This window comes from Hemicordylus capensis, chromosome 2 (assembly GCF_027244095.1).
Source record: "Hemicordylus capensis ecotype Gifberg chromosome 2, rHemCap1.1.pri, whole genome shotgun sequence".
In the NCBI taxonomy this organism is placed as follows: domain Eukaryota; kingdom Metazoa; phylum Chordata; class Lepidosauria; order Squamata; family Cordylidae; genus Hemicordylus; species Hemicordylus capensis.
Genome location: NC_069658.1, coordinates 354,371,445 through 354,393,515, shown reverse-complemented (window position 1 = coordinate 354,393,515; position 22,071 = coordinate 354,371,445). Strand labels below are relative to the sequence as shown.

General features: G+C 43.7%; 1 protein-coding gene and 1 long non-coding RNA gene across 2 annotated transcripts in view; one reads left to right on the top strand and one right to left on the bottom strand.

Moving 5' to 3' along the window:
* Window positions 1-382: 382 nt before the first annotated feature.
* The window catches only part of SLC22A4 (solute carrier family 22 member 4), a 79,487-nt gene continuing 57,798 nt past the window's right edge, over window positions 383-22,071 (bottom strand). The window contains exons 5-10 of the mRNA XM_053301217.1: window positions 18,653-18,779; window positions 13,790-13,887; window positions 11,599-11,813; window positions 9,362-9,544; window positions 7,769-7,904; window positions 383-4,878 (exon numbers count right to left, since the gene is read on the bottom strand). Coding sequence (XP_053157192.1) covers window positions 4,794-4,878; window positions 7,769-7,904; window positions 9,362-9,544; window positions 11,599-11,813; window positions 13,790-13,887; window positions 18,653-18,779 — 844 coding nt within the window. The 3' untranslated portion in view covers window positions 383-4,793. The remainder of the gene's footprint in view (window positions 4,879-7,768; window positions 7,905-9,361; window positions 9,545-11,598; window positions 11,814-13,789; window positions 13,888-18,652; window positions 18,780-22,071) is intronic.
* LOC128347103 (uncharacterized) lies at window positions 4,775-6,115 on the top strand. Its single transcript, XR_008317393.1, has 2 exons — window positions 4,775-5,771; window positions 5,966-6,115. It is a non-coding gene; the product is annotated as an uncharacterized LOC128347103 (long non-coding RNA).

The window sequence follows — 22,071 nt, the reverse complement described above, 5'->3', positions numbered from 1 at the left end:
TGTACACATGTTGAACATAACATGTGAATAGGGCTTCTGTCTACAGCCAAGAGGAGATGCCAGATGTGAACAATGGCCTTCTCCAACACCTTGGGAGACCAAGATTTATTAGAGTTTTCCTATCCTAAGCCACTTGTTAGAAAAGATGCCAATTCATTGATCCTAGCTAACTGAGCAAAGAGACACCTTTTAAAGTGGAGATTCTCTTATATTTAGCAGAAGAGTAACTAGCCCTATCTAACCCCAACACAGCATCCTCTCAGTGGCTGACCTTTACAGAGGGAGTCTTTATTATTATTTTTCTATGTGAATTGCTTTGAAAACTTCTGTTGAAGAGCAATAAATAAATATTCATAGTTCTAGAACACACACAAAAAGAAAATTTGTCAGTGCAGTTTCTTTTATTATCAATAAAGAAAGTAGAGAAGCAACTGCTACATGGTGATACATACAAAAAGTCCAACAAGTCAGTTGCAACTCTTAACAAAAACAATACATTATTCAAATACAACACGGGAAATTCTGTCTGTTGGATAGCAGCTGAAAATCTATGGAAAGGGTGACAAATCAGTGGGAAGAAGCCAGTAGACGCTTTTTTAAATATGCTGTATAGGGCCTATACTGTAGCCTGTAGCTAAGAAGAAGTGCTATCCCAAATGTGATGACTGCCTCCCTCAGTACCTCAGGAGAGCGTCGTTTGCTAGAGAACCAGGCAGCTGAGAACCTTTCTAGTTGCAGGAAAACAGGCCTGCACTCCTTGTGACCTGGTGAGCCCAATGCACCTATGTAGTACAGCAGCCCACTAGCCATGTATTGCAGCCTACTAGGTACTTGATGCCTTCCTGGTCTGTGCCATCAAAAAGTTCAGTCAAGCTGCTGATAGGCCACTATACATGGCTGGCAGGCAGGCTTACATTTGGTGAGTCACAAGTTGTTCAGCAGAAAACAAACCCCACCCACTCCAAGTAGCAAATCTAATTTTTGACAGCATCATCTGAAGTCTTTACAGCATAAAATAAAACAACACATAAAGGTGCAAACAGAATTCTCTCCATCATGAGTCTTCTTTCATTTACAATCTTTGGACTATCACAAACACCACTTGACTAATCCCTGAGAAGAATCAATTGGCAAAGGATGTACATTTTCCTTGCAAACTCTCACCAAAAAGCAAGTAAGCCATTCTAGGATTAATACTGTAAAGACAATGTGTCAAAATCCATTCCAGTCGCTATATCAGCTTCTGTAGCACACATGATGTACACAGAAGTACTATGGTGGATTTCTTCAGCCCAATACATAGGTATTCAGCTAGTCTAATCAAATTAGAGACAGTTTTGTTACATGAAACAAGCAGAACCTCAAACCCACAGCCTCTAGCAATATAGATAAACACCAACATTTAGCAGCTACATATGTTTTGAAAAGGCTAAAATATCCCAAGAACTTGCAGTACTTCAAGTAATATCGGGAAAGTCTTTACAGAACTGATCCCTTCAAACTAAAAGTCTAAAAAGTGCAGCTTTGTGTTTTACTAGTTGAAGAATCAGAAAGGCTTTAAAAATAAAATAAAATATATAGCAATTCCTAAGGATCTGAACTGGAAATTATATAATTAAAAATGAACTTAACTGTTAAAAAAAACCCTACCCTGGTAAGTAATAGGCCTATGCAAGTTGGTGAAGTCATGAGAGGATGTTGGAAATCCCAGCCCTCACCACCAGGAGGCAGCAGAAGGCTTGGCAGTATGGTGGTGGGAGAAGCTCTGAGCAGAACCACAATACCCAGCCATTCCATGCTTCCTCCCAGCTGTCTTACATGCTTTCCCAGGTTGCCTTGCATCACTCCCTGCCTGCCTGCCTCCGAGATTTTCTTTAGCCTTTCAGCTGCCGCTGCACCAGTACTGGGTATTAAAAGAGCCACTACCACCACCATCACTGCATTACCACGGCAAATGCCCTGCGTTCTGCTGCCTCCTCGGGGTGAGGGCCGGGATTTCCAACGTCTTCTCCCAACTTGCACAGGCCTAGTAACTAAGCCCTCCACAAAAATACCACATTATATAAATGTAAGTTTTAGAAATAGTAACATTTACAACCATGTAAAACAAAATTAGAATCCAATATTTTTGAATAAAATATCTACAAAAAAGATATGCCATGGTACATAGTGCCAAACAACAAAAAATTATGTAAACGTTATCCTTTATAGATATTAAGTTTGCCGAGAAAACAATTAGAACCAGCAACTCCTGAGAGACCAGGGCTGATGTTTAAAAGCTCCAGGACAGAAAGACAGCATTCAGAAATGGTGGCTAGCACACTCCATGTAGAGAGCAACCCCATGTATGTTTACTCAGAAGGAAGTCCCACTGTGTTCAGTGGGCCTTACTCCCAAGAAAGGGTGTGTAGGATTGCAGTCTAACTCATCCATTTTCTCTGGGACAAAACTGGAGACTCCTCCTTGCCACAAAGCGAGCAGGACAGAATAAATGACCTGCTGTAGGCACAGAAGTAAGAGGCACCATTCCCAAATACTGACCTGTAAAAACAAAAGCTATAGTCTCTGGCTCAGATACTGGCAAAATTACAAGCAACTTAAGTACTTAAATAGTCGTGCTACATGTTAGGCTATGAACGATTTCTTCTGGCATAACAAAAATTCTTAAACATTTAAATAATCAGGTATTGTATTCTAAAGAGAACCTTGAACAAGATGTAATAAACAGTTACATCTTGGTATAGGATTAGTATGGCAAACAGCTGCCAAATTTCAAACTCTCACACAATTACAGTTAAGGATTGTGGTCCTGAAAGAAATTATTCTGTATTTACCATATTATAAACACAGTTGGGATGGCCCATGTAGTTTTGGTGCACTGATAACATTGGGCTTCAGAAACTGATAAGGAAGGGTGCCCATCTTAGTCACTGACCATTATTGGTTCAAGCAGGCTGTATTTTGCATTATATATGTATATATATTTTTTAAATGTGAGCCCAATTAGTACATTACCATCAATGGGTGTGGAAATGGCTGCAATGGGGAAGTAGCTCTCCTGTCTTCCCAAGCCATTGCTGGTAGCATATAACTCAGTCTGCACTTCCATGCACAGTCAACAGCAGACAGTTGTCATTGAACTCCCCACTTTGAACTATCAAACTATGGGATTATGCAATATATATGTCTTGGGTTGGCAAAAGAGAGAATTTAGCTGTTAAGTGGGTTTTAATTTGCCACATGTATGAATGCTTTAATTCCATAAATGCCAATTAAGTCCAAATGCCTAACTTCAAAAATAACTAGCCTACCAATATTTTCTTCTCAGCAGAGAATTTGTTCAGAAGCTCATCATGTTCATAAGAAAGCCGTGACAAAGCTACAGAATATGTTGCAGGCAATACATTCTTTTGTTCTTTTAATACTTGTTAGAGTGTTCCCTAAAAACAGCATTTTACTTTAAACTATATTTTAAAGAAGTTAATCCAATTCCCTAAGGAGGTTTGGTTTTTTTGGTTGTAAGACAGTATTATGTAGAGTTTGTTTTGGAATAGTTCTGGTCCCAGGTCTCATCTCTATGGTAAGTTTGGATCCAATGAAGAGCTTTTGCATCTATCCTACAAGAAAACAGAATTTGATGAAGTGGGGATGAAGGAAGAGAAAGAAGCTCAAATGATAACTGGCGGACATTTTGCTCAGTACTACTAGATAAATGAATTGAAGGTGTGGAGTTTTAGAGCCATCATCTGGACCAGTGGATGAAAGGAAATATTGTCAAACATATGAAGACTACTCCTAAGAAGTCAAGAAATTCAAAAAGAGAATGCTTCATGCTTAAAAAATCTCTTTTAAAGTTTATATTTGCATTTTATTAGGACAAAGTGGCGCACATGTGCAGTGCTATGGTTGTGGCGGAGAAGGCTTGCACACTCATAGAGTCATTGTGTTGAAGCCTTTTCTACACTCATTGTAGGCAGAAGGGGAAGTGGTTTTCACTTCTCTCCCCTCCACCACAAGCCCTTTTTGCTTCAAGGAATATGTCCCTGAGGATTCCACATTTCTCAGGGACATATTCCTGGCCACGAAAAGGGTTTTTGGTTGGAGGGGAGAGAAACAAGAACAGTTTCCTCCTCCCCACATTCTGGGTTGTTTTAATGCAGCCATGCTCCAACCACTCAGAGTTCTTCCCTCCTTCTAGCGCTGTGGAAAATGTGGCCCAATGTCTTTAAAGTTTTATTTCTTCTAAAGATTTTTAGGTTGTATTTTTCAAAATGAGTAAGTTGGGGCCCAGTTCTCAAAGTGCTTTACTGGTGAAAGCTCTATTCATTTCACATCCTACAAAAAACCCCACAGAAATGTCTAGATAATTAATCCATCCAACTCTTCTTAGGACCTTCTGAAATTGGGATCTCAAAAAGATTTGGTTGGTCTTCACTGCTGACTCTAAGATTCTATAGTCAGAACTTTCACTTTCCTCAAAATTTATGCTGTTTTTGAAAAATACATTATACCTAAATCGAAGAGAAATGAGAGTGTTCAAGACTTGGAAATGCATCCCCCTGCCCACCCCGCGAAACTCAAGGCACAAACACTATTATTGACTAAGAGTCTTACATATGCAGACAGTAACTTCACACAAAAATCCACACATTTGGTATACCAGACTGGAATTATAAGGATTACGATGACAACCCCCACCCCTCCTATAGTATTAATGACTTTTCATTTCTCTTCAGAATGAAGCTTTTAACAAGTCCTGGTTGTCCACTTCATCAAAAGGCAAAGATATATAGTCACAACGATGTTCTCAAATTCTTGGTGTCCAATGTATTCTGCTTTGAACTCCTCATTTTATAGATGTGTTGTCTGTTTCTGAATCTGAAAGCAAACAGGGAGCTTAAGTATACTGAAAGCACAATGACTTAACTAGTTTTTATATTATCCAAGGGAACTTTCCTATTATGTCCACACATCCCCAATATAATCCAGGCTGAAATTCTAAGTGCACTAATTAGGGATTAAGTTCTTCTCAACACTGTTGGATTTCTGAGTAAGCACACATAGGATCCAGTTTGCAAGAGCTTCCTCCAATATCACTTAGGATTGAAACGTGCTGTTGGAGAGAGCTTAAGGCTACGTCCTTACTCAGGAAAACCTCATTTTAATTTTCAACCCAGAGTAGTTGAGGCCCTGGTATAGCAGAAAGCCTCCCCTTTTGGCACAGCAGGGATGCAAACGGGAGAAAATGCACATTTTGCATCCATCATATATTCTTCCAGGTATGTGGATACTGGTGCATCTTGCCAGTCAATGGGAGAAGATTAGAGGGAGAACTTTGTCTCTTTGGTCTGCTCCTGGGCTATACATTCTTGACTTGCCAACTTGGCCTCCCACCCACATCCCCTTTTCCCTCTTGTTTTTATTTAAGTCTGCAACCTGCCTATCAGGCTTCCTTGCTATAGACATTGTTAGCTACTAGTTAATGGGATTAGGAATGCATTGCACCTAGTCCCAGACTGGCACAGAGGTGCCATGGTTTCTGCCTTCCTCACAACAGCAGCTTCTTATACATTCCACTTTCAGTGTTGTGTGCTTAACCTTTGCCATAACATAGGTTTTTGGTTTCTGGTGATCAGGCATTGGGCAGGATCAGAAGCGTGCAGGATCAATTCCATGTATAATTTCATCATCTGTGGGGCTGCTCTAATGGAGGCTACGGGACTACTGGACCAACCTTCACCAGCTGAGTGGTCAGCCATGCCCCTGGAAAGGTGAACACTATGGGAACAGTACCAGCTGCTGGTGGCCTGGGGTTACCTGCATCTTCCCCTAAGCAGGGAGGCTGGGGAATTGCTGCCACTCTGATAGCAGCCAGGCTGTTAGACCTGGATCCTTGCCTTACATTTCTCTTGATGTCTATAAAGCTGTAACCAATAACATGTATTGTGTCCTATTTTAACTCCAGCTAACAGGAACTCCAGCTTCTTTCCTCCCTGTTGAGATGCTTCCAGCTGCAGACTCATATTCTTTACAACTTGGAGATATGCAATTCATATTATGAACTTGAGGTATTATTTTATACCAACCATGAAAAGAAAAGAAAAAGCCAAAATGATTGAACTGGTAATTAGTTTATTTCTACCATTTCTACCTCATCACCGTGACCAAGGCAGTTTCAGTTTCAGAGATGAGTGTGACACTAGACTGTATAGATCTAGATCTATACACTTTCACACACAAAAAATTCTGGAATGGTGTCATAACCATATGCACTTGGTAATCTTGGCCAAAATTGGCAAATTTGAAACCGGCAGTGATTATTTAGGTTTAAGGGGTTTTGTGGTCAATTTTATTTATGTTGTTATCCCACCCATCTTTCAAGGAACTAAGGACAGTATACATGGTCTCCCCCAATTTATCCTCACAACTGTTAAGGAAGTTCTGGTTGAGAGAAAATGATTGGCCAAGGGTCACCCAGTGATTTTCATGGGTGGGAATTTCAACCTGGGTCTGCCAAGTCTTAGTCCAACACTATAAACCACTACATCACATTGGATCTTGTAACATCTGAAGTGTGTCTTTATGCCTGACAGCATGATTAATCTTCCACTGAACTCTCATCATCCCCAGCCTTAATAAACTGTGGCTGGGGATGATGGGAATTGTAGTTAGCAACATCTGGAGTACCACAGGTTGGGAACCCCTGCCCTAGAGTATAAACAAATGAATCTTATTTTGTTACATCACACTCTGGATCTGTTCAACTAGTTTATTCCAAGACTCTAAAATAAGACAGGATAAGTAAGGGTCAAGCACGCATGAGGACTGTTACATCTCTCCAAGGATAGCTTGTCATTTATTATAAAACTAGCTAAACCTGCACAGAACATCTGTGTGCTAGGACTTTATTGCCCTCCTTGCCTGCTGCTCGCTCACCCGCTATCTGCTCCTCTTCCCTTTCTGCATATGGAATCCCCACAGTCCAATCACCACAGTGCTTCTGCTCTGTTACCTACAATTGGCAAAGCACTGTGTGGGCAGGGCTTGCCATGTGCAACCTTAAGAGTATTATAGATAGATAGATAACTCAGAAAACGAAACACTATGAGGCTGTTCTCACATGCAGCCTAACCGAGGCTAGGGAAGCCCAGCCTGGATTAGGCTACGCGTGAGAACTGCCAGGATCGGGCCCAATCCTGGAGGGGCAGCGCCACTTAGCCCTGCTTTGAAACCCGGCTCTTAGCCAGGGTTAAGGGCTAGAATGAGCCCTTAACCTGAGCTCCGGGATTGTGTGTTCACATTGGGGCTACGTTCAGCCTTAGTGGACACAGAGACTTCCTGGGGGAATCCCCCAATGCATCACACCTTTTGCGTGGTGCATTGATGGACAGCCAGAAGCCGGGGTGTGTTGTCCTGGCCTCTAGAGCTCTGTGCCACGCAGTGCAGAGCATCTGGGAGCGTGGTTTGCTCTCCCAGCAAGGACAAGTGAGGGGGGGGGAAGGTGAGTTCAACCAGCCTTCCCCACTGCCCACCCAGTCATATGAACCACCTCTATCTTTTTTTTGCATATGTCTTCCCATTTGTGTAAGTTCAGGCATTCTGTATGTAAGATGCTTAAAGAAACAAAGACGTTTTCCTTTTCCTGCTGACACCAGTGTAACATTCATGTAAGTTTGACATTTTGCCTCCTGGCCCAAAGTCCTTTCATCTTCATAGCTCTGAAGATATAATACCAACTGGGAGAATATTTCACCGAAATCTGATTTACCCTTTAACTTGCAGCATCTCTTCAAGTGTCTCCGGCAGAGGGTTCCCATAGCTTTCTGGCAGGAAGAGGGTGAGAATCCCAATCAGCACAGTCAGGCTACCCATGAGGATATAAGGCAGAAATCTGTCATAGGCACCTGGTGAAGCACATAAAGCAGTAAAGGTTATTATATAGTTACATTACATTTGAGATATAATTAAATCATCACATTTGTATCCTGCTCATCAAGCGCTTGAAGCATGCATGAGTTTATCCCATTTTATCCTCACAACCATGCAAGTTAGGCCAGGTTGAAAGATGGCCTACGCCCATTTATACTACTGTTTGGAGGTGGGTAGGAGCCCAGGGGAGTTGCTATCCCATCAGCAGCACACAATCATTACTGCAACTGGGTCTATAAACCCAGTAAACCAGGGATTCTCAACCTTGGGTCCCCAGATGTTATTGGACTTCAATTCCCATAATCCCCAGCCACAGTGGCCTTTGGTTGGGGATTATGGGAGTTGAAGTCCAATAACATCTGGGGACCCAAGGTTGAGAATCCCTGCAGTAAACAAACAATCACGGCTTCCGAGGGTTCCAGTGCTGCACTCATCAGTTCCAAGCCCCGCCCCCTCCATGGAAGGTCCTCCAAGGGCTCAGATGCCATCCTCACATGCTTTATATTGCCAGCAGACTGGAAAAGCTTCATGACACCAGCTACTACCTGTGCATTGGTCACGAAGGAGCAGAATATGGATGCAGCCCTGCCGAAACTGCTCCGGCTTCAGAAGCATGGAGTGTGCTTTAAAAGCAAGTACATCATGAATGGCAGCCACTGAAGGTGCAGCTTTTAATGGTTGCCATGCAGGTGTGGGTGTGGCACATGCCAACAGCCTGGGTAGAAGCAGTGTGAGGGTTCTCACGATCAGTGGATTAGGGTAGGAGGGTTGTCCTCTCCACTCCCCTTGGTAAAAAGCTGGGTAGCCCTGCTGAGAGCAACCTGAGCTGGAGGAGAAGCATGGGTTCTGATGTTCATGCAAATCTGGGGACCATGTCTTCTACCCTGATTTTAATGGTTGTGTGAACCAGCCTAGTGATTAGCCCAGAGTCAGTCAGTGACCTACATGGGTGAGTGGTAATTTGAATGGCGGTCTTTGTAGGCCATATCCTCAACACCACTCATTGATGTTTACATCACTGGTAATATCTATTCAGAATAATTGGCTGGATAACTGAAGTATGTGGGCTGTGGGGATGCACTGGGAGCCCTTGTTCAACTCCCCAAGTCCCTCTTAACATTGTTAAGGCAGGAGTAACATTGTTACATTGTTGGGCAGGAGTCATTCAAGTTTGGAGCACTCCCTATGTCCAGGAAGTGCTCTATAAAATTGGAAACATATCACGGAGGATCAGCAACATGTTCCTAATCTTACAGAGCACTCCTGGAACACAGGGAGTAACTACAGGATAGACAATAGGCAAGGGATGCACAAGTGCCTGCTTCTTAAGAGGTGCCACGGAAGTTTGTTGAGAGATTTAGAAATGTAAAAGAACGTTGGCAGCAGGAAATACTTTTACTTGAGCACCTTTTAAGTACAAGACACTTCTTACCGAGATAAACGAAGTAAGGAGCAATAATGCTGCCCACCCGGGACGACATGGAGGTCGCACCAACTGCCATGTTTCTTACTATAGTTGGGTAGAGCTCTGCAGTATATACGTAGAGCATGGAAAAGGCAGACGTAATCCCAAATTTCCCCAACATTACCAGGATGACAGACAGGACATGAAGGTCTGTGGAGAGGCAGTAAAGTAATAAGACTCTTATCGCACAATTCCTCCTTGTATCCCAAATATTTCCCCCTCATTCTACACACTCGGAATATAGGAAGCTGCCTTATACCAAGTCAGATAATTGGTCCACTTAACTCAATATTGTCTACACTGACTGGCAGCAGCTCTCCAAGGCTTCAGGCAAGAGTCTTTCCCAGCCCTACTTGGATTGAACCTGGGACCTTCTGCATACAAAGCAGATGCTCTACCACTGAGCTATGTAACAGTATTGTAAGAGTGTTAAGAGCATCAAATTAAATCAAGATTTGTGTCTTCTTGGTAGTCTATGCCTGAGAACGCTTTATTTACACAAAAGTTCTGAGTCCGTGCTCAGCTAACATAGATAACTAGAAACAGTAAGTCTCCATCATGCTTCCAATCTGTCACTACAGAACGTTTCTCAAAGAGCTGGAATAAAAATTATCCAGGCAGAACTACCAAGGATTCGGTCTCCATCCACCACCGACAGCAGTAAGGAAGAGGCTGAGTACTAGGGCTGTGAAGTCTGAATGATCGGAAGCTTGATGGAATTCAATCTCCAGGGAGGCAGCCAATCATGGGGCAATTGCCCCAGGTAGTATGGTGTAGTAGTGTGCATGGTTTTGGTCCAGCGCCATGGGAAAGCCCTCCGGACCGGTCCGGAGGTTCAGATGGGGAGGGGACTGTTACTTTAAGCAGGGGGTGGTAGTACTTCTCCCCCCCCCCCGCCGCTCTTCCCCCTCCGGCGCTGGTCCTTTGAAAAATCTTCTTGGGGCGGCAGAGTTCCTCCCTGCCGCCCCTGCCCCCGTCGTTGTTAAAGGGTTAAAGTGACTAGCGCTAGAGCGTTGACTGAAGGGTTAAAGTGACTAGCGCTAGCGGCACGCATGCGCCCTGCGCGGTGCGCGCACTCATCTCTGACGCTGCCGCGTGTGCGCCGCATACGTCATGCAGTGCGCGGCAGCATCAGAGATAAGCGTGCGCGCCGCACAGGGCTCATGCGCGCCACTAGCGCTAGTCACTTTAACTCTTCAGTCAACGCTCTAGCGCTAGTCACTTTAACCCTTTAACAACGACAGGGGCAGGGGCGGCAGGGAGGAACTCTGCCGCCCCAAGAAGATTTTTCAAAGGACCAGCGCCGGAGGGGGAAGAGCGGTGGGGGGGGGGGAGAAGTACTACCACCACCACCCCGCTTAAAGTAACAGTTCCCCCCCGTGCCGGACCGGGGGGGACTCCGGACCGTGCATACCCCTAGTATGGTGATGTGCATGTGTTCTTTAAATCCTGACCAAGCCCTGGCATGGGGAAGACTGGGAGTGAACATGGGGAGGGCAGGGGACGCTAAGAATGAGTGCGTGGTGGTGGAAAAAAAGGTGTGAGGGTGCCTGGGGGCTGTAATTCCTCTCAAATGGGGAAAGCTTTGGGATGCCTCCAGGCACCCTCACCCATTTTCCTCAGCTGCCCCATGCTGGTTCCCAGCATCCCCCCCTCCCCGTTATCTCCCAGCATTCTCCTCACCTGCTCAGTTTTCCGCACACAAGTGCTGGGTTGGGAGTTAAAGAAGCTCACACACTCACTACTTGGGGAAATCAACCTGTGGTGAGTGCCTCCCTGTGGCGGGGAGAGGGAATTCTGACACTGGGCTTCCAGTCATTCCAACTGCACAGCCCTACTCAGTACACCAAGAGGGCAAGGCCGTGGTCCAATTTTTTTTTTAATTAAGTAGCTTGTACTTTCCACTTTGTGAGGACTAAGAAGCTTTCCTGCTGACACAGCTGGATTATTCTGGTGTTTAGTGTTACTCAACATGTGCTTGCAGATCACAGCTTAGAATTAATTCCGAAATGGGTCTCAGGGAAAGCCGACAGCAGAGTCCACAGCTTAACTGAGTAACAGGTTATGGGACCAGAATGATCCAGGACATAACTCTTGGGGTGCTCAGCTCAAGTATGTCTTTTCCAACACCCAGTGCTCTACTGGAATCCTCATATCCCACTACCAATTGTCAATACTTCTACAGCACTAATGGATATGCATACTTGGAGGTACCAGTTGAATGAACAGAACAACCCCTCCTCCCAAGAAGAGTGTGCCAGATATTGAATAACGCCGAGGTAAGGTCCGGAGGAGAAGCCACGCAATCACATAGGCTGGAACTTCAATTACTGCTGACAAGAAGCAATTGAGGTAGGCATTTCCATGCAGATTGGGGGTGTTGAGTGACAAGCCAAAGTAGCCAATAGATGTAAACATCCTGAAACAGGAAAGGTAGAAAAGGTGGCTAATAATAAAGGCCTTGACATTCATAGGGCTGGATTTTAACCTTGTGCTTAATGAACAGAAATGCTTGTTTGTGGAAGGACAGCAATTACAGAAGGACATCTTCTGTGAGTGAAACTCTGCTTCCATAAATGGAGAGCCTTCTGCTCATGAAACACAACGTTATGTATACAAGCCAATGTATCAGGCAAGCAAGCATATAATTCATCAATCAGCAGCAGTAATTCCAGACTTTAGAATTTTAAAACAGCTGCCACTTATGATCTAGTTTTTACCTATGGCTACTTTTTTGTGCTGAAATGCATTCATCACATAAGCCATACAGCATTTTTTCCAAGCACATAATTGTTTTGCTGGATCACACTTAAAGTCTACCATGCACTACTCTCAGCCAGATGCACTAGGAAGCTAACAAGCAAGACACAATAGAGGTAGCTGTTATCCCCAGTGTACAGTAATGATACCAAAAGGCTAATGGTTATTAATGTTTATTCAATAAACATTAAAACCTCATGTTTATTAAATCAAAGGCTAAATTTATAATGTCTCTTTATGCTTTATTTCTTACAGCATCTCCCTTACACCACTGAAACTACTGGTAAAATATTTTAGCTTTGAAGTCTAGGTTTCCACTAGGAAGACCTATCAGTCTTAAGTCTTCTCAGTTTAGTTAGTTCATCAGTTCTATTATGTGAGATGCTATGATGTTCAGATGAACTGAACAGAAGTTGGAGTCGACAACTACTCTCTTGTTGCCATTGTCTTGCAGAACTGCTGTATAATTGTAGAGACCTGAATAATAAGACCTGATGAGCATACATGTGGGTAATCACAAGATAGTGTGGAGTCTAGAATACACTATCTGAACTTTCTGATTACACACATTTTATATTATCTTCCATCGGTGCCAATGTTTGTTATGACCTGTTGTGAGAGTTTTAATGTATAACCACTTCAGCCATCAAAATAGTTTGGATTTCTTCATGGGCGGTTAGATAAGTGGAATAAACTAGATAGTCACAAATTGATTCCCCCCCCCCTTTTATGTCCATCTTTAAGTAATGCTCATGAAACTTTAGTGCTTTTACTCAAGATGAATATATTAAGAAAAGGGTTCACTGAAGTCCTTGGGGGAAAGAACCCCTATTAAGGTAGGAAACTTAGGCAGAGATGTTGCTGGGAGGCCTTTACTAGTATGAGAAGAGTAACTCCATCCCTATTACAACTCGGGATGATTCATTTAACATCACAGAAGTTAGAAACTTATATCAATGTTCCTTTATCACAGAAAAAATAAATAAATAGTCAATACCTGTCATGGCCTCAACCCAGGACCGCCACCCCACCCCAGGACTCAGATCCCAAGAGGGAAGGGGCAGGCAAATCCCCAATACTAACACCAGCTGCCAAGGTGCAGGGGTCAGCCCCCAGCTGCAAGGATGGATGGGAATGCAGACCCTCCCCTACACTGGGCAAGCTAGACTCACCCAGTGTATCAGACCCAGACATATCAGGAAACGTTCACCCTTCCACACCCTCTCACCAAACCAAGGAACACATCAGGCAAGAGGTGGCTGAGACTGCCCCTCTGTAGATCCACACTCTGCAATAGCGGGACGGGGACTGAGGAAGACAGTCAGAGCCCAGTGACACAAAAAGCCTCAGGGGATGTTGAGACTTACTCTCTTGGGAGCGCTGCAGACTGGCCTCACCTCGTGGGTTGCCACGGGAGACCAAGAAAGGGCAATAATTCACTATCTGCTGTTTACATCTGGGGGGCATTTTGGGCAACTCAGTTTATACATTTAACTGGACATCCCCGCTGAAATAAGATATGCATTTGTGTTTCGGGGGGAAAGGGATATTTTTTTCTGTATCAGTTGCAGTGATTGGGCCTAATCACTAATGCACTCTTGCTCCTTTGTACTTTGGGACCACATATCTACTTACCACAAGAGAAGAGACATGACAGTGATAATTGCAATGTTTCGGGTTCTGAACAAGTCCAGAAGCATACCCTGCTGCTGCTTGGCCTTTAAATCCTCTATCTTGGGGAAAAAAGAGAGAAAACAATTCCAAACTAACAAGTTTAAAAATCCTAAATAGCCAACAGAGCAGTCAAGTTACAATGTGGGAAACAAATTTCAACCAAATTGATGTTCCAAGAAATTGAAGCAATGAAATAGAATCCAAATAAGCTTGAAATCTTTTGCTGGCCCCAGAAATTCAGCAGTTTATGACCAAAGACAGAGATGAGCTACCATCCTAATTTCATTATGACAGGTTTTTCCCCTGTACTTTTGCCCCCTTCTTAATTCTGTCCACTCATGTTTATCAGTGGCCCCATTATCAAGTGTAATCTATGGCTCACTGCATTTGGTTAGCTATCCATTTAAAGTGTTTATCACTAAATGTAAAATTAACAAAAGGTCGGAATTGTGTAACTGTCTTTTCCATTTAGCAATGGCACATGAGAAACTGGAGCACAGCTCAGAATCCAAATTTTTGTCTCCGTTTCCCTTGCAAGAAACCTAGCCCACATTTTAGAATTAGATCCAGCCTGGGTTAGTCTATCTTTAAAATGCTTAGGGCATATGTGGCAAGCCCCGCCCCTGCTGTGACCAATGAAAACGTGGCCCATGCCTGGAGGAGGCGGCTCAGAGAGGAAGCGGCCATGGTGGGCAGGATGACAGTGGTGAGGATATGGCTGGCAGGGCATGGCGCCAGCAGCGTAGAGGGAAGACCGAGGTGGTGATGGTGGCAGAGGCAAAGAAACCTCTTTCCATGGGCCTTCTTCTGCCAAAATGACAGGTTGGGCCATTCCGGCCCATTTCGAGGCACTTGGCGCATGGTACAAATGGCACAACCTGTCATTTAGGTGGCAGGTGGGTTCACGTAAGGTGGTTTCGCCACCTCCGCCACCATTCCAGATGGCAGGGAGAATTAGCGCGCAAATGCTCTGTGCTAGGCCAGCTAGTAGTTTATTATTATGATATTAAATAACACCCAGTACCTTAACTCAGTTCTTGACAGACAGACATTATCACAACAGGAAAGGGCACATTATAAGAATAAAAACCAGGTTAGGATTAAACGAGAGGAGCATTAAGCAAAGCAAAAGAGAAACATAGATGTGTCAGGAATTGAGACCCTGATGGGCTGGGTGCTGAAGGGAGCACAAGCAGCCAGATCTCATCTGGTACTGCTAGTCTGGGCTAAGTGTAGATGGGTGGACGAATGGGAGAAGTCTGGCTAGGTCCAGCAGACACTGCAGTGGAAGAGGCAATCAGGCAGGGCGGAGCAGAAAAGCCCAAGGGGATCTGGTGGCACCAACTAATCTTTTGAGAAAGGGCCAGGAGGTCTTGCAAAATTCCTGTGCTGTGGAGAGCTCTATAGGGCAGAAAAGGGCAGCAGCAAGGAGGAGATGAGACAGACTTGAGTGAGCAGCTTGTGCTCCACAGGGTCAAAGTTGCACAGACCTTGGCTAGAGGCTGGGACAGTGCACACAGATGACACATCTCTGTTTTGTCCCCTCAGAAAAAAGCTCCCTACTTCTGGCATAAGCCTGTGTGGCTATCTTCATGCCTGGACAATTCAATGCCTGGCATGGGCATTTAATCTTAAGAATATCTACCTTGCATTCAAAATTTAATTTGTTTGAGAATCGTGTAGTATTATAATCCTTTCAAAGCACAGTGTGTGAAACATGATTTTGGTGATCAGATATGTGTTCTGGTTTGCAGGCGATGCAAGATTCTGGGAACAGCAAGTATTTGCAATCCATCCTAGAAAATATATTTTTGAGTAAGGTAAACACCAGATATAGGTTCTTGGAAAAGTTATGTGGCAAGGACAAATCTCTTATTTAGCAAAACACTGATGTGGCCTGTCAATAGCTGATCATTAATTTAGACATCTAAAAAGCCCACATATTAGTCCCTTGCTTGAAAGGTATTACTCCTCCAACTGTAAGCTACCAACTCTTTCTGTTAGAGTGGAAGACATGAGAGGAGAGCTGGTCTGGAGAGGAGAGCTGGTTTTGTGGTAGCAAGCATGACTTGTCCCCTTACTGCTAAGCAGGGTCCACCCTGGTTGCATATGAATGGGAGACTTGATGTGTGAGCACTGTAAGATATTCCTCTCAGAGGATGGAGCTCCTCTGGGAAGAGCAGAAGGTTCCAAGTTCCCTCCCTGGCTTCTCAAAGATAGAGCTGAGAGAGATTCCTGCCTGCAACCTTGGAGAAGCCGCTGCCAGTCTGTGAAGACAATACTGAGCTAGATAGACCAATGGTCTGACTCAGTATAAGGCAGTTTCATATGTTCCTATGAGCTCATACATCAAACCAGAGCAGAGGATGGACTCTCAAGCACCAATTGCTACGAACAGCATTTTAAACAGCACCAGTGGGGATTGCTCTGGTGAGGCTTGCAGTTTGGCAATACATTCGCCTAGAGTGAACAGAACTGTTAATTCTCCCACCACCACACAACCTGCATCACTGCTGCCATCACAGTACTATGCTCTGTCTGATAGATGCTTTGCTTAAAATACATTTTTGCATTGCTGATTTCTACTAACCGAGCATATGTTAAGAAGTTGGGAAAGGCAATCACCATCCCACAAAGCCAGCCATGTAAGTAATTACTACACAAACTGTTGCCTGCTCTTTGCTCTACCAGTCTGTCGCTCCTCCTACCTCACTCCAGGTCTTACAGTGTTAAAGGGCTACTGCCACTTAGAGGGAGCATCACCATCATCTCTCTAAGTAGCAAAGAGACAGAAGCCCTTTTCCTTGGGTTGTGGGGCATGGGGAGAATGGAAAGACAAAGCTAGTGCCAAAAAATGCTAGGGGCAAGGGAAGGAGACCAAAATCAGCTTACATATGCAGCCTCAGTGACACAGCTGAGCTGAACACAAAGCTCCCACATGAAGACTTTGCCCATGCTTTCATGCCCAGGGCCAGCACCAGTGTTTGCCTTCACTGGGTAACTGCTGATTATCTGGGCCCCTCAGATAGGCCTGCTGCCATCTTTGCACCCACAGCCTTTGTGAGGTGGTGGTGCAGAATCTCTTAGTCAAAGGAGTCGTTCTGTTGCCCCCTCCTCTCTCCCATCCCATCTGCCAAGGTAAGCCCCATAACCAATTTTGGGTGGGCAGGTGTGAGGGGCTGGGGCCTCATGGAGGGCAGTTTGCCAAGGGCCACCTGAAACCTGGAGCTGACCAGTTCATGCCTCTTCTAGTGTTACAGAGCTAAAGGCTCTTGAACATTAGAATATGAGGGAGAATGCCACTCATTCAACCCTCAGAACAAACTGAAGCACTATCGTAGCTGTGTATTTATATTCTATCTGAATTGGCATGTTCTTACACAGGAGGCATACCTGTATAAAGTAAGAGAGAGTGTGTGTGTGTGTGTGTGTGTGTGTGTGTGTGTGTGTGTGTGTGTGTGTGTGTGTGTGTGTGTGTGTGTGTGACATATTTGGTGTTGAGAAGGCATTGCTTAGTGATCTTGGGTGCTTTGGCTTTCCCATGTAGCTACAAGCTTTGTCTTACTGAAGACATCAATTCATAAAAACCACCAAGCAGATATTTTTGACATAGGCATCTTGTTTGTTCCTGTGCTCTGTTAAGTGGCATACTGTGGCTAAGGCGGCAATGGGTCAACACAGGTGACCGTTTTTTCACATATTTTCATATACTAGCCGACCCCACACAGAGCATCTGTGTGCTCTTTGGGACCGCTGGCTACCTCTCCCAGCCCCCACCTTCTGCCACAGTCGCTGCTTCCTAATCATGGCCGGCCCGTGCCGGGCCCAGCCGCCTCTCCTCCCCACTGCCACTTCTGCCCTCCCGCCACCAACTTTCTTTCCCTCCTCCTGGGCCTTGCCGGGTCTGCTGCCACCTCTCGCCTCTGTGGCCAGCCTGCCGCCACGGCAACCAATCCTCCTGGGTGCGCCAATCAGCTGGGTGCTGAGACGCACATTCCAAGGCACACCCAGGAGAATTAATAATATAGATCCTGCATATATCAACATGATGTGTGGTAAAATTCTCCTTATCACTTGGATAAAACAGACAACTCACTAATGAATACATTTACACTGTGGCACATTTAAGATGCAAATGTGTGCTAAAGCTTCATATTCTGCCTGAGAGCAGAGGGATGGACTAATCCAGCTAGATTATCCTTCAAATCTTTCCCCAATGTTATGTTTCTATCATTGCATACTCAGAAATGGATGCAAGTTACGCGAGTTATTTTATTATAACCATCATATAATAAACCTGTCAGAGACACATTATCATATGTTTGAATGGTTACTGTTCTAATATATCAAATATGCTAAACAATTTTAACTCCATGAAGACTTTTTTTAAACACATGATTTTATTGGTTTGTTCCAAGAGTACAGAGATCTTGCCATGAAGATAAAAAGGGTCAGACTCTGCCTAAACTACAAGGCATGCCAATCTGTCAGCTAATGGTTTCAACAAATTAAGAGTTTTTGCAGTGACACTAACAATCAACTTAGGTGTAAGTACTGGTGCATGCAAGCCATCTACTGCCTTATGTTAGCTGCCAGTGTATGTGAAGTATATTAATGTGCCAAATGTTTTAAGTTGGACCTCTGCTGAACTGGCTTTCTGTAATTCCCTCCTCTGCACCCTCTCCCCTGCCCCCCTCCCTCCCCCCACTCTCTCTCTCTCTCTCTCTCTCTCTCTCTCACACACACACACACACACACACACACACACTTTGAAACAGGCAACAGAACATTACAAAGCAGTCAAGCACATCAAGATATATTTACCTCCATGGACTCTAAGAGTACTGTTGGAGCTGGAACGCCATTTGTTTTTGCAGCCTTCCGAATAATTGCTTCTGCTTCTTCAAACCTTCCTTGAGAGATCAGCCACCGGGGAGATTCAGGAATGAGCCTGGAACAAAGTTTCAAATAATTAAGTTGATATTTTCACATCAACAAACATGCTGGCTTAAAGGAACTTCACTAACAGATTGCTTCCTTAGTTGGAGTCTGAAGGCCGAAGCAGATGTTTGTTTTCTTTATGCTTGATTTCTATACTGCCCTTCCAAAAATGGGCAACCATGTATGTTTATTATTCCACATTTACATATAAAACAGGCTGCTGGGGTGGGTGGGGCTTCTCATTAGCTATTATTTCCACGAAAAAGGAGAGCACAGGTGAGGGAATGCAAACCCTCTTTGCTCCTGCCCTTTTGTGCCATTTCAAGCACACACACAAACCCCACCCTACTCCAGCCCAGCTCACTTCCAGTATTTGATTGGATTGGGGAGGAAAGTGCTTCAAGCAACAGAAAACAGCAAGGTAAAGAGTAGGGAAGGTTTCGGTTCCCTTATCCAAGCAGTCTTTTTCATTAGGAAAAGGGGGGGAAAGGCACAAGATGTTTCCCATATGAACAGGGCTCACACATGAAAACATTCTCACACATGAAAACTGCCCCATTGTTCCTAGTTTGACCCTGATGGAATAACTTAATGTTTGACATTTAGCGATGTGTATAATCTCAATGAGTTGGGGAGGAAGGGAGGGCTGTGAACACAGTTCTCATCAATATATGCATATTTTAAGAGAAAGTGTGAAAGGATTATACATTATAAAATATTCAAAGTGTTCCTTGTTTGATTTTTATACTAAATAAAACAGATATTTTTCAGCAGTGGCACACAGCACATACTAAGGCTTTGTAAATATGAAGATTATATTAAAAGATTCAAATAAGGCCTACAGCTCATTTGCTTGAAGTTAATACCATGGATTCTAATGAAACTTTCTTCCAAGTAAGCATATGTAGATTCACAGCAGCTTTAACAAGCATAAGCCATTACTAAGGCTGTCTACATATATTATGCCTCTAGTATGGCATTTGTGAAGATCTAGCTTCATTCAGTAGCATATAATTCTACAAATGTAAAGTGGTAAGAGGCTTAATGATTACATGTGTCTATAAGCACCCTTCTTTTCACATACCAAATAACTGTATTTTTTAAAAGGTTCAGGTTGTGTGTGTGTACATGCATGCACGCCCATGTGTACACACATGTGCATACACATATATGCAGAATACCGCTTACAGTTCAGGGATAAGGGACCTTTAATTTAATTTGACCTTTCCAGGGCACTTCTTAAAGTGCTATGAAAATCTGCAAAACAAATCTTACAATGGAAATAAACATGTGTGCAACTTACAATGACAGCTGTACATGACTGTCGCTTAAGACCAAAAACCTATTGCCTGAAAAATACATAGATGAGATCACAAGTCTGATAACAAGCAAGGTTAAGAAAATACCAGCAGTGCCACCTTGTGGTCATGACTGTCTCACAAGCAGAATCCAAGTGCAAGTACCAAGCCTGTGTTTTGGACTAATCCAAGTGTACACCTCTTTTATTGTCATCTTAAGTAGCGCAGCAGGGAAATGCTTGACTAACAAGCAGAAGGTTGCCAGTTCAAATTCCTGCTGATACTATATCGGGCAGCAGCGATATAGGAAGATGCTGAAAGGTATGCTCTCATACTGCGCGGGAGGCAGCAATGGTAAACCCCTCCTGTATTCTACCAAAGAAAAACACAGGGCTCTGTAGGCACCAGAGTAGAAATCGACTTGACGGCACAAACCTTTCTTTATACCTCTTTTATTTTATTTTATTTTAGTAATACTATGTCTCTCCAGAAGTTTTCTGGAAACAGAAGCTAGCTGTTTCCAGAAAGAGACACATCAGGAATCAGGTATCATGGTGCAACAAGTTGTGAATGTCTGCTCTGTGATGAGAAATAATATTTTAATGTGCCAAGATCTACATGTATTATTTATTTACAACAGAAATCAAGAATAAGACTGTGCAAAGCTGAGTACCTGGTTTTCACTTGGGCATCCTATTTTACCCAGGATTTTGATATAGAAAAAGATGAAGTTATTGCTCAAAGAGCAAATGATTATAAAATAATTTTGTTGCTCATGAAAACCAATACTATCGTGTGTTCATGTACTAGGACTCTTCAGTTCCATGAGTGGTCATGAGAACTGGGCAGAAAAGCACAGTCCAGCACACTGTGCTGGGCACAAAAGGACAGTCCATGCCATCATGTTTGTACTGGGACTTGACCTGAGCCCTAGCCATAATGTAGCCCACTGGCACTGCTCTATTAGCACTGCTAACTTCCCCCCGTGTGGTGGGGCTGTGCACCCAACAATCTTGAGTTTCATTCCAACCTTTGAATGGAACACAAGATCCACGCAAGGTTCCATTGGGACAACCGGTTAAGCCGGTTCTTCCGACGGAATTACCCCATTCTGTTGGACCGTTCTGAGCACCATTTTGGTGTCCAAAATAGTGCTCCTCTGGCCTCTGCAAATGTGCGGTAGCCATCTGTATGGTGGTGCCGACCACGCAGAGCTTGTGTTCCAAGTGTTCTGAGCTCAGAACAGGGTCATTCTGTTCCGAGCTTGGAACAAGCCCTTAAACTGAAGGGTGTTCTGTTCCGAAGTTGGAACACTCGTAACAGCCCAGTTAGCAGTTCGAACATTCTGACTATGAACCATTCTGCACATCCCTATCCCTTACATACTATTCTGTGGACCATTCATTGTTCAGTGAATAGTGACAAAATGCTGCACCAACAATCCTCTGCAACAAAGATTCACTTGCCAAGTATAAGATGGCTCACACCACAGCAACTATAACCAATCCATGAGACTGGGCTGTTGAAGACTGATACTACTCGAGACAATGATATCTATCTCCAGAAATCTTCCTAAGTCTATGCTAAAAATATCTAGCAGGTTCTAAGGAGGAGAAGGAGAAAGTCCACCCTGACCATTCAAGAAAATCCAATTCCTCATAAATGTGCTTTGATTCTACCTCATCTCAGTAGCTTTTGTCTATGGTCTCATTGCTACATTTTTCATAGGAATTCAAAAGCACTTCTTTATACTCCTACTCCTAATTATATACCACTTTTCAATTAAGTTCTCAAAGTGGTTTACATAGATAAATAAATAAATAATAAATAAGATGGTTCCCTGTTCCAAAAGGGCTCACAACCTTTACTTTTTTTTTTTAAACACCCCAGCAACCACTGGAGGGATGTTGTGCTGGGGTTGGATAGAGACAATTGCTCTCCACCTGCTAAATATAAGAGAATCACCACTTTTCAAGGTGCTTCTTTGCTCAGTTAGCAAGGGTT